Below are 12,838 nucleotides of genomic sequence, written 5' to 3' on the forward strand. Positions count from 1 at the left end.
GAATCCGAAGCAGGCTCCGGGCTCTGAGCCATCAGCCCAGAGCCTGACGCAGGGCTCGAACTCATGGACCGCGAGATCGTGACCTGAGTTGAAGCCAGACGCTTAACCAACTGAGCCACCCAGGCACCCCGACTCTTCTCTCTTTAAAAGTTGGGGTCTAAATTCCCACCCCTTGAATGGGAACTGGATTTAGTGACTAAGTCACTGCTAAATGCTGCTCTGTGCCATCTGAGGTGAGGTCATAGGAAGGCTACCTTCTGTCATTTCTGTCTCTCTTTCTCAGCTCACTCACTCTGGAGGTACCCAGCCATCATGCTGTGAGGACATTCAGTCAAACAGCATGTGGGCAGGCTCATATGGCAAGGATCTGAGGCCTCCCTCCAACCCCCTTGACAGCCATGTTAAGTGAGTGAACCACCTTGGAAGTGGACCCTTCCGACTCAGTCAAGCCTTCAGGTGACTGCAGCCCTGTGGTATCTTGAGAATCTCACCAAAGACCCAGGGGCAGAAGTGCCCAAGCTATTCCCAAAAATTTGACTCAAAACTTTTGAGGAATGGGGAGCCTGGGTGGCTCAGTTGGTTGAGCGTCTGTCTGACTTTGGCTCAGGTCATGGTCTCACCATTCATGGCTTCGGGCCCCGCATTGGGCTCTGTGCTGACAGCTCAGAGCCTGGAGCCTGCTTCAGATCCTATGTCTCCCTCTCTGCCCCTCCCCTGCTTGTACTCTCTCTCTTGTTCTCTCTTCAAAATAAACATTAAAAAAGATGTTTTTTGAGGAATAAATGCTTATTGTTGTTTTAAAAAAATTTTTTTAAATGTTTATTTTGGAGAGAGCAAGAGACAGAGACATAGAGTGCGAGTGGAGGAGTGGCAGAGAGGGTCATAATCTCGTGGTTCATGGGTTCGAGCCCCGCATCGGGCTCTGTGCTGACAGCTCAGAGCCTGGAGCCTGCTTCACAATCTGTGTCTCCCTCTCTCTCTGCCCGCACGCTCTCTCTTTCTCTCAAAAATAAACATTAAAAAAATTAAAAGAGGGGCGCCTGGGTGGCGCAGTCGGTTGGGCGTCCGACTTCAGCCAGGTCACGATCTCGTGGTCCGTGAGTTCGAGCCCTGCGTCGGGCTCTGGGCTGATGGCTCAGAGCCTGGAGCCTGTTTCCGATTCTGTGTCTCCCTCTCTCTGCCCCTCCCCCGTTCATGCTCTGTCTCTCTCTGTCCCAAAAATAAATAAACGTTGAAAAAAAAATTAAAAAAAAAATTAAAATATGGCAGGGTAGCATTTGAGACTAATAAGTATTGTGCAAATTTGAGGTAGTGTTACAGAAACAACATTTTCTAAGCTTCACTCTATGAACCACATTTGCGCTAATGGAAATATTCCAAAATAGGAGAATGGAGTTGCCTGGAATCCCGGCCCACACTTTGGGAAGCCCAACGATGCACAGATGGGTCTTCTTGGTTTCTCGTCAGCTCTGTCTCTGTGTCCACCTCTCTTATTCAAAAAGTCACCACCAGCCCCCGCTCCACCCAGCTCATTAAGGAGTTTGGGCTGGCATGAGGAGTTTCTGCCCTTGTGACCTAAGAGTGACTACAGGGCCTGGTACTGCGCCTGGCTCAAAGCAGGTGCTCAACAAACAGTAGCTGCCACCATCCTCATCGTTCTAATTATTGATTCTTTGATGGTAACCATGGCTTAGACGTCTCTGTACCCCTGCACCCTGCAGCAGGGCAGTATAACCGTCAGCAGGCTTTGGAGTTAACAGGCCTGGATTAAACCCCTACCTGGCAGTTTTGGATTTGCGGCTTTGGGCACCTGAACAGGTTACCTACATCCTTTAAGCCCTGTCCCCTTATCTGCCAGATGGGGATAATAAAGTATGTTTTCACGGACTGTTGGGCGAAATTAAGACTGCAACACGCCCAACCCAGGCCTTGACACCAAGTAAGCAAATAGTGAACTAGCTGCTGCCGCTGCTTCCGATTACTGTTACTCTCTAGTCTTGTGCTTTCAACACAGTTATTTGTTGGCTCACTGAAGTCACCACACCGAGACAGACACTTGGGGGCCATTCTCACTAAAACGCTGGGGGAACGGGAGCAGGCACCCGGAGAACAGGTGTCCTTGCCCAGCAGCAGCAAACTAATAGAGCCGAAGAGGCACTGATGGGCCAATCACTCCGCTTGGAACCGTTCCTACCAACCCTGCCAAATCTGCTGGGCTGTGCCCCAGTCCTACTGTCCCCTCGAGGGACTCTGTTGGTGGCCAGCGGTTGGTGCCATATTCCATCACCTATCGCTAAGCCACCAGCATTTATTTGGGGGCATGTAAAGAGATTGTCAGGGGCGCCTGGGTGGCTCAGTCGGTTAAGCATCCGACTCTTGATTTCAGCTCAGGCTGTGATCTCACGGTCGTAAGATCGAGTCCCTCGCATCGGGTTCCACACTGAGCACGGAGCCCGCTTGGGGCTCTTTCTCTCCCTCTCTCTCTGCCCCTCCCCCCTTGCTCTCTTTCAAAATAAACAGACATTAAGAAAAGAGATGATCAAACCTTGTTCATTCAGGATTTCTTTTATTCACTACTGTATTTTGACTCGACGTCCTTTTTCTAAAATCTGTCATTCATTTACTCAGAAAGTATAGATGACTTCATTATTTTTAATGTTTATCTATTTTTGAGAGACAGTGTGTGAGCTGGGGGGAGGGACAGAGAGAAAGGGAGACGGAGGATCTGAAGTGGGCTCTGTGCTGACAGCAGAGAGCCCAATGCAGGGCTCAAACTCCCACACCATGAGGTCATGACCTGAGCCAAAGTCGGATGCTCAACGGACGGAGCCACCCAGGCACCCCGACTCCTCCCAACATCCCAAATGTGACTGGTTAACGCCCTCCTCTGCAGAAGTGGAGGGATGTTTGCGTCTTCTGCACGTTGTGCTGCATTATCTCTTGGAATCGTGCAGCCCTGATCCGAGCTGGGTAGGAAAGCAGTGGTAGGTGCGGTGCTGGGCTGAACTGGAGAGAGCCCAGCCGCACGCATCCGACCCTCAGTGGGGTCAGCAGAGGCTAGTGTGGTACAGGTGAACAGGAAGTGCCCCCACCAATAAGTTTTCTGAAATAAAGGCCTGAGCAGGGCAGTCCTGGGTGATTACTGCTCTCACACATTCTTTACTCTAACCCTCCAGCATCTCCCTGCTAGCTCTCTGAGGGTGGGGACTTTTTTTTTTTTTAAAGAAAACAAACACAAAAACCCAATGGGAATTGTCTACTAGCTTGTAAGGTTGAGGAACACCCTACTTCCCGCTACACATTTTGTGTCTGAGTTTGAGCTCTTGGGAAGACAGACAGGCCTCAGCCCGACAGTGGAGGTAGGCTCAGCGATCCAAATACTCTGGCAACCCCAAAGACCTCACGGAGGGGCCAGAAAGAGATGATCCTCTACGGGCAGGGGGTCAAGCGCGTTGTGAGTAACTGGTATTTGGTGAGCCAGGGGAGAGAGCACCAGAATAAGCTGTGAATGAACTTAATAGTCTAAGCCCCTTGAAGATACGTTGTCCGGTTTCCAGAGACTGACTGTATCAGGGAAATGAGGGAAAGACGCCCCATTCACCCTACTTTGCCCATTTGTGTCTTGCGGAAATCCTGGCTACCACGAGGGACTCTGGCTTCAGTCCTGCTTCTCTCGCCCGTGGCCCCTGTTGTCTGTAGATAAATTCTGAACTGTTTACGTTTTACTTCCTTACCACGTGGCTAGAATTGGTTATGGATTTATACATTTCAATATGAGAAGAAAAAGTATTTTATAAGCAATGCTGAGAAGCGAGTATCGGAAAGTAAACTTTGTAGGTGGCCTGAGGCAGGACGGCGTTCACTCTGTGACAACCTCACATAGTGTCTCACTCTCGTCACCCAGCTCTTCAGTAGTGGAATCTGTGGCCTTCTCTGCTGTGGCTTTGCCAGGCTCCCTGGGAAAAGGAGAAGAATGCCAAGGCTTTGACTCTCGAAAGGAACAATTCAACTCTTCATAATTGCCTCATTTTAGAGAAAATCTTCCCCAATCACGTACCCTAGTTCCATGTGGAAAATCTCATCTTAATGAGAAGAATCCTTGTCGTGTAGCTTCTGTGCCATGTTTTTCTTGCGTGTGGCATTGAGAGGTCTGTACATGTCCCTAAGCCAAAGTGGCCGCCTTCTCCAGAAAAAGCCCTCCTAGAAAACAGAAAGGACAATGTTAGGTCCGTTTCCCCTGCCTTCTCCAGCCACGGTACTTTATCCTCCTCAGATTTACCTGACTGTCACTTTCCTTTGAGCATCTCTTACGCAGCAGAGATCCAAATAAGCCCCTTGAAGGAAACACACACACAGACAATTAGTGATTCGTACCATTTTCCATGCCTCTCACAATGTATTTCTCTAGTCTTATTAGCAAGCAAAATCAACACAGACCTGGGATCTCAGAAATAATTCCATACATGCTGGGCTTTCAGAATTGTCCTGTGTCTGTCCATAATGGCCCCACAGTGTCCCTGGGAGACCTTTGTATGTAACTTGACATGAAGTATAGGCAGGATTTTCACCCTGCTCCCCTTCTGGCCCTTGGCCAAGTGCCCTTGTGCAGTCAACAAACTGGGTGACCACACGGCAGAAGCACCTAACTCTCTCCAGAAGCATTTTACATCCGTCCCCGCCAGGCTTAGCCTCCCAGGCATCATTTGCTGGCGGGTGGGGAGGTGTTTCCATTTTCCTAGCTGCTTTGCCTTACGAGATGAATCGCACCGAGTGAATGCCTGAGTCCAACCAGCAGTTATCTAGCTCACTGACTGTCACACTGCAGGCAGATGAGGGAGTGGGTCGTGAAATCACCTTAAAACACACGGCTAGCGCTAAAACACAAAATACTCTTTTTGCATACAAACGGAATAGGGGGTACCTGGGTGGCTCAGTCAGGTGAGCAGCCCAAGTCTTGATTTTGCCTCAAGTGATGATCTCACAGATTGTGACATTGAGCCCTGTGTCTGGCTCTGTGCTGATAGTGTAGAACCTGCTTGGGATTCTCTCTCTCTCTCTCTCTGCTCCACCACCCCCCCACCAAATAAATAATAAACTTAAAAAAAAACAGAACAGAAAGAATCAGAGTGTATGGTAAGTTTGTTTTAGAAGGGACTTATGTCTATACGGTATGTGTGCACTGAGTTGTGACATAAAATGCAGTTCACAGCCCAAGAACAGTGTAGTCAGAGACGTGCCCAACTGGAAAGGAACCATCTTCTTTCTGGTTCTAGTGGTACTAGTGATACAACCGTCCGGCAAGACATCTTCCTTTTCTCCTTCTCCATCTCATTATTATAAAAGGAAGAGATAAATGATTATCTAAGGTCTCTCCCAGTTCAAATTCTATTGGGTCTGGATAAAGGGAATGGAGAGCGGGGCCTCGAAAACCAGAAGGAGGAAGAAGGAAGTTTCCCCCTCCCTCTATAGACGGACTCATGTATTCCACCTTCCATCATGCTTGAAGACTAGCCCCTTCACCCCACGACTTTTGGCCCTCCCTATCCCTTCTCCAGAGCCTCTGAGAAGGTCTGTGGCCAGGCCCGATGCCCACCGCCAAGAGCAACGGGTCTGAACATTTCCACCCCCGTCCCCCCACGATCTTTCTTTAAAGGTCTAGTGAGCAGGTGCTCTGTGCCAGTCCCATTCTAACTCGGGTTTGGCTGGGCAGCTAACTTTGCTGGATCCAGGTAAAGCATTAGGCCAAATATGTATTCTTTCTGCCTTTGGTGATTTCCTGGCTGTAAAACAAGGGGATTGAAATAGATGAGTTTGAAAATCTAGTTCTAAAATTCTACTGTAACGATTGCCAGACTAATATTTACCTTGAGCTTCCTTCTTTACCTTCCTTGGCTGCTGCTCTATGAGAATGAATCTGTTTTGGAAGAAAACATGATCACAGTTACCCATCACAATAACCACTCCCTCCAAATCTTTATTCATTCCTTTGCATTTTAGGTCTTCTCTACCCAGTGAGATGATAACTTTTCCTAGGACAGGAATTTGTTTAATAGTCCTTTGACTCTTCAATAACACCTAACTTGTGTGCAGCTGGTAATACGTTTTACTGACTGTCTCAGATAACATTCGACAGATAATTCCTAATAAAAATTCTTGGGAGGAGGAAAAGAAAAGTGTCTACCAGAAACCTAAACAGCAGCACTGTTTTAAAGTCAAGGACAAGAGTAGGATGTGTGTTATCACTGCTTCTATTCATTGGTGTTGAGGAGGTCCTAACTGATGCACTGGGAAAAAATGGAGTCGTGGAAAGGAAGAACTAAGACGTATTTGCATACGAAATTACAGACAAACTAAAAGGCCCAAGAGAATCAACTAAAATTTTATTGGAAGAAATATGAGAATTCAGTAAGATGGCTAGATAGAAAATCAAGAGATCAACATGTAAACCTCAATGACTTTCCTATGTTCCATAAATAATTAATCAAAAAACGGAAGAATTATCCCATTTACAATGATCAATAAAAAGGCATAAAGTACCTAGGAATAAACTTAGCAAAGAATGGGTAAGACCTATGAGATGAAAACACTAAAGCTCTTCTGAAGGACATTAAGAAGAAACGAATACATGATGTGAGACACTATTTTCCCAGAATAGTGTAAAGATGTCAGTTCCCTTCAAATTAACCTACAAAGTCAAGGCAATCCCATTCAAATCCCAAGACAGTTTTTTAAACAAAAACTGGCCAGCTGACATTTGGTAGAGAAAATGTGCAAGCATAGCTACAAACTGTATGAAAAAGAAGATCACAGAGCAGACATTAAAATACGTTCTTACGGAGCAACTGCAGTTAAGTATGTAGCGTGATACTGATACAGGAAAAGAAAACCAGATTGATAGAATAGAGTCCAGATAAAAATAGTATTTTAGATCCATGAAGAAAGAATGAACCATTCAATAAAAGATTTTAAAGTAACTGGATCTTTACGTAAGGGAAAAAAGTTAGATCCCCTACCTCGACCGTACCAAAACACCACACAGATTCCATACAGATTAAAAATAAATAAATCACAACAAATATTATAAGAGTACAGAAGAAAATATCAGAGACTGTTTTTATACCATGAGGCGAAAAGGCCTTGTTAACAAGACCCATGTCCCATAAGCCATGAGGCAGATATGGTGACGGACTGTCCACACCCTCCTGTTCATCGTAGTCCTTGCCCCCTTGATCCCCTGGATTGTTTGTCCTCTTCCTGTTGATTTATAAAACTCTCTTCATATGAGATATATTCATCCTTTCAAGGGCTTTCACTGAATTTCAATGTTTCAAATATTTGTCAGTGTTTTTATCGTGAAGGAGACGGAACCGTGGGATAGGAGACAGGCTGACTGCAGGCACAGCTGGGTTCTGCTTTGGGTTTTGCCACAGGGGCCTTAAGCTGATCCCCTTCTATGTATGAAAGAAGGATGGTGATATCATCCTCACAGGACTGTGGGGATTAAATCAGATGTCTGGTTTATTCCAAGCATAAATCAGACAAGACGATCAAATCTATCAAATGTTTCTGCATGTGGTATCAGGTCACAAAGCTTTTTCTCACCACAAGATCATAAAAGTATTGATTCTATTTTCTTCTAATACTTGGGCGGGTTCTTGTTTCTCTTTTTTTACATTGACTGAAATATGTTTTTTTAAGGTGAGAAATAGGGATCTGTTGTTATTTTCCTCCCAAATAATTAAGCAGTTGTTCTACTACCATTTATTTATTTTCGTCCACTGATTTGAATACTAAAAGGTAACATTTCAATGTTTATTTATTTTTGAGAGTGACAGAGAGAGAGAGTAAGAGTGAGAGAGGGGCAAAGAGAGAGAGAGACACACACAGAATCCAGAGCAGGCTCCAGGTTCTGAGCTGTCAGCACAGAGCCCAACACAGGGCTCGAACTCCTGAACCATGAAATTATGACCTGAGCCAAAGTAGGACGCTTAACCAACTGAGCCACCCAGGCGCCTCTAAAAGGTAACATTTCAAAAGTCCTAGTCACCCACGGATCTGTCTATTGCTGGACTCTGTAGGCTACTTCACATAAATATTAGGTTGCATTATTCCTCCTTGTGAAATTGACACAATGCCTCATCTCTTCCTTTGAACATCATTATTGTCCACTACAGGAAAAAAACTGCATGGTCTCTGACCTCAAAAAGTGTATCATCTAAGTAGGGAGAGGAAATAATGAAACCACATAAAAAAATATACACACAAGGTTAAACCACATAGGAATTTAAAACAGCAATAGGAGTTTATAGAACTTCCCCAAAAGCAAAAGGCTGCAGGCCACCTCAAGATGCAGAGTACTGACTGGACAATGGCCAATGATTTCTCTTCCCAGAGGTCATGGTAAGCTGACCCCACGCTAGTTCCTAGGCTCTTAGGCTGAGAAATCAGACCCTGATCTCATCAAGAGAGAACGCACTTCTTTCTACATGGAGGCAATATCACCTCACCAATGTCACAGGATTGATCAAAATCAGAATGTCAGGTCAAGACTTGACAATAAGGAAAACATCCGTTCCATAGATAGGGCATCTGTGTCTACATGATTGGGCATTACCTCCTGTGGAGACAGGCCTCTGTGGCACGCTGAAGTATAATCAGAAGGCTATTTGGTGAGAAGAGAAGTGGAAGAAAAGTAATTAGCTGAATCCAGTGTTTAATGGAAAGGACTGAGGTAGCTAGATCCATCCATCTGCCCCGCGGGCACAGCCCGGCTGGTGGGCCTGACTCTCATCTGCTGCCTGAGGTGCCATCTCTACTCTTAGGCAAGGCTAGGTGGGCACTGCCCATGTTGGTCTCTTCCTCACCATTTCTATGCCTTTACTACTGACCAACCCTCCAGAAGACAGACATGTTTCTCCTTAGCAGTTAATACATCCAGTCAGGCTTTACTCGAGTCTGAGAGACCAGGAAGCCTTACATATCTCTGCTCTGATCCATGACCTTGATATTACTCTCTTGAGGAGCTGCCTTTTAACAAACTGTTTAGCATATTTTTGTTATCAGGGGAGGGGAATGCGTCACTGTAGACCCTAAGAAATGGTGACAATCTCACAGAAGGACTAGGTCCAGGAGTATTACAGTATTCGGGGAAGGCTTTGTGAAGAAAGATGAACTCGAGTTGGCTTTTGAAGGCTCATGGGACTTCCACCAGCAGAGTGAAATAAAGGAATTTCAAGTGGGCAAAGTCACCAACAAAAGTAGGAATGGGCATGGTCTGACTAGGGGATGGTGGGGGGCTGCTTTGGCTGAAATGGAGGGTTGCCATGACAGATGGCAATATATATATATGTATATATATATATATATACATATATATACATATATATATATATACATATACATATATATATAATAAGCATATGTATATTTGAATAAATATATTGAATATATATTCAATTCATACATAATTGAATAAAAGGTAAACAGGCAAGCTCCAGGAATAGGCAACTGTAATTATGACAAGCTTTGAGTAGCCTGATGCAGGATTTTAGCTGCAGGGTTTTAACTGAACCTGTCTACACAATGCCTTGCGAAGTGGAGGAGAGAGCTGTAGGTACATCTAATTAATCAACAAGATGACACTTTTATCTCTAAGCCATGCCCTTTCTTCCGAGATGACTGATAGCTCCATGAAGGTGAAGACTATTTCTCTCTCACCATTTTAGCCAACGAGGAAAGAAATCAGTGGTAGGAGGAGGATGACTGGTGAGTGCATCGAATCGACATAATTTTTTTGAGTTGAAGAAATTTTACTATCGTGTCAACTGTGGCCTTCTTAGACCTAATGTCTCAGAACAAGCTAATGGCTTGTTATCTTGGTTACAATCCACAGATGTCTCCCGGCAGTGGGGTTCCTTTTAAAATCCCTGGAATATACTTTGCAATGAAAGGACAAAGCCTATCTCCTTCCTCCAGACTGAAGAGGGATATCAGGTCGTGATAGGTGGGAAAGTGGCTTTGATTTTCAGTTTGTGGGTTCTGAATCTATTATAAAGAAGGAATATAGTCTGGGAATCTGAATTAATTGTTGTCCTTACCTCAATGAGACAGAAAACTATGATCAAAATCATCACTACTACAGTCACAGATATTGCCAAGATGAGTTTGTTGTTATAGCCATAGCCTGGAACTTTTGTGAGCTAAAAAAAAGGGAAAGAACAATGTTTTTAGAAAACAGAGATAGGATGAAAGTTAACTATTCTTTAACGACTCTAAAACCCCATTCTTTCCGATGAATCGCTTATAGGTTCTTAAGGAATATACCAAATCTAATGTGATATGTAATCTTAATCATTAGGATTTTCTTCAAGAATTTATGTATCTTGTATGTTAGGTCCTCTTTTTGTCTACTCTGGGAACAGCGGCACTGTTTCCTGAATGAGCAAAGTGGCAGATCATTGCCTTAGGCAAAATTATGTGGCCAAGACAAGACCCGGACTAGGAGCCCCTGGTCCTTGTGCTTGGGTCCATGTCCTAAACCACCTAAATGTCGAGACCCCACATTTTGGGATTTATCCTCACCTCCCTTGACTCCTGCCCTCTCTGTTCACTCTGGACTTCTGTGCTCTCACTGATATAGTTCTCATTTTCCCATTGGTCCGTATCCCACTCTGCCTTGGACACCTTTACTTCTTGCTGCTCGCTGAGAAGCTTCATCAGGAGGCCTGTTCTGGAGATGAGCTTGGCACAGGCCAGCTGCATGTGGGTCTCGGAGCAGTCCATTTTCAAAGTCCGGATAACATGAGAAATGAGGCTTCTCACGTCATTGTTGGGGATGAGGGACTGTAGCTGCTGGTTTAACGGAATTTCAAACAGATCACCTTTGACACAGTGAAGCCTGTGGCTTTTGGGGGCAAGCCAGTGCCCGCATTGTGGTATTCCCATTGTGTATCATTGGTTTGTTTAACGGTCGGCATAGAGTTGTCTGCAGTAACAGTAGAATTAGCAGTGGAAAGATTCTTACGGTTTGTGAATTCAGGGAGGGTTTGTGCTGGCACAGTAGTGTTTCCTGTAGAAATATTTTCGTCAGAAACATTTTGGGCAGTAGCGTTCTCTGCAGTAGTGTTTTCTCTGTAAGTTCCTGAAGGAGCAAATAATTCTGGAAAAGGATTTTTCTGAGGACTCAGTTCTCCCGGAGATGAAAAATCCTCTCGTGAAGGGGAATTTATGAGGCTCCTGACTGCAGAGGATGGAGGCCTCTTTGCAAGCAGCTGTCTATTACTGAGTGAACTTTCCTTTCTGGACTTTCGATTCAGTTTGGCCTAGGGTGTTCTGTGGACCACATGGGAGCGACTTTTATGAAAGCGGTGTGTTTTTCTGGGGTGTGAGGCTGGCCCGAAAGCCTTCATATTTCTAACTCTAGCATTTGCATCTTCTAAAACAAAAACGCTGTACATGAAGTCTTTTGATTTTTTTTTTTCACGTCAGGTGGGGATTTTAGAGCGGGGGTGGCAGAAGGCCTGCCCAAAGAGTATTGCTTCAGGAAAGAAGAGACCGCTGCCTTGTGCTCCTCTACGAACGAAGGCTCTGTATTGAAGGAGCTTCCCATTAATTTGCTGGGCCTGTGCGCCACGTGAAGCTCCCCTGGGGATGGTCTCCTGAGCCTTCTTTCCTTGGCCATGTTCTCCACAGACGGCTGGGCGTTCTGTTTCCTCTGGATGTTCTGACGTCTCAGTTCTTTTAAGTGCCTTTTCCGTATGCCCTTTGGGCCCTTGATGACCTTGTTCACTCTCAGGAACTTTTTCCCCACACTCTCAACCTCGTCTAGGCTCTTCTCCTGCGGTTGGGCAGTTTCCAATTTCTTTGGAAAGATTTGACATTTAAACTTGGGACCTAATCACTTAGATTCCACCTACACCTGCCTAAATAACCCAGAAAGCCGCCAGAGGATTAGCAGAACGGAGTCTCCGGAGCCAAGCGCAGATGAGAGGCCCACAGAAGAGGGGCCCCTCCTGAAGTGGATCACCTAAGGAGAAGCGAGCTAAGCCTGCCCCTCCTGCCCACCCCAGCTAATACGCCTACCCACCCCAGCTAATACGCCAGATCCCCAGCATCACAAGCCTGGCAGTGTGCAAGTAGCCCAGATGGGCCACGCCACCCTACAGTGAATCCCGCCCCTAGGAGAGGAGAAGAGAAGGCACACACCAGTCTGACTGTGGCCCCAGCGGTGGGCTGGGGGCAGACATCAGGTCGGACTGCGGCCCCGCCCACCAACTCCAGTTATACACCACAGCACAGGGGAAGCGCCCTGCAGGTCCTCACCACTCCAGGGACTACCCAAAATGACCAAGCGGAAGAATTCCCCTCAGAAGCATCTCCAGGAAATAACAACAGCTAATGAACTGATCAAAAAGGATTTAAATAATATAACAGAAAGTGAATTTAGAATAATAGTCATAAAATTAATCGCTGGGCTTGCAAACAGTATGGAGGACAGCAGAGAATCTCTTGCTACAGAGATCAAGGGACTAAGGAACAGTCACGAGGAGCTGAAAAGCGCTTTAAACGAAATGCAAAACAAAATGGAAACGACGACAGCTCGGATTGAAGAGGCAGAGGAGAGAATAGGTGAACTAGAGGATAAAGTTATGGAAAAAGAGGAAGCTGAGAGAAAGAGAGATAAAAAAATCCAGGAGTATGAGGGGAAAATTAGAGAACTGAGCGATACACTAAAAAGAAATAATATACGCATAATTGGTATCCCAGAGGAGGAAGAGAGAGGGAAAGGTGCTGAAGGGGTACTTGAAGAAATTATAACTGAGAACTTCCCTGAACTGGG

General features: G+C 45.5%; 1 protein-coding gene and 1 pseudogene across 1 annotated transcript in view; both read right to left on the reverse strand.

Annotated features, from left to right (window-relative positions):
• Positions 1–3,772: 3,772 nt before the first annotated feature.
• The window catches only part of LOC147570811 (leucine-rich repeat-containing protein 37A2-like), a 36,066-nt gene continuing 27,000 nt past the window's right edge, over positions 3,773–12,838 (reverse strand). The window contains exons 5-9 of the mRNA XM_086696765.1: positions 10,098–10,199; positions 5,865–5,914; positions 4,280–4,334; positions 4,058–4,200; positions 3,773–3,956 (exon numbers count right to left, since the gene is read on the reverse strand). Of these exons, the coding sequence (XP_086552891.1) occupies positions 4,084–4,200; positions 4,280–4,334; positions 5,865–5,914; positions 10,098–10,199 (324 nt within the window). The 3' untranslated portion in view covers positions 3,773–3,956; positions 4,058–4,083. The remainder of the gene's footprint in view (positions 3,957–4,057; positions 4,201–4,279; positions 4,335–5,864; positions 5,915–10,097; positions 10,200–12,838) is intronic.
• Positions 10,518–11,893, reverse strand: LOC147570812 (leucine-rich repeat-containing protein 37A3 pseudogene; annotated as a pseudogene).

The sequence above is a fragment of the Puma concolor genome, unplaced genomic scaffold, assembly GCF_028749965.1.
Source record: "Puma concolor isolate L17-30 unplaced genomic scaffold, mPumCon1.1.hap2 unalloc_scaffold_96, whole genome shotgun sequence".
In the NCBI taxonomy this organism is placed as follows: Eukaryota; Metazoa; Chordata; class Mammalia; order Carnivora; family Felidae; genus Puma; species Puma concolor.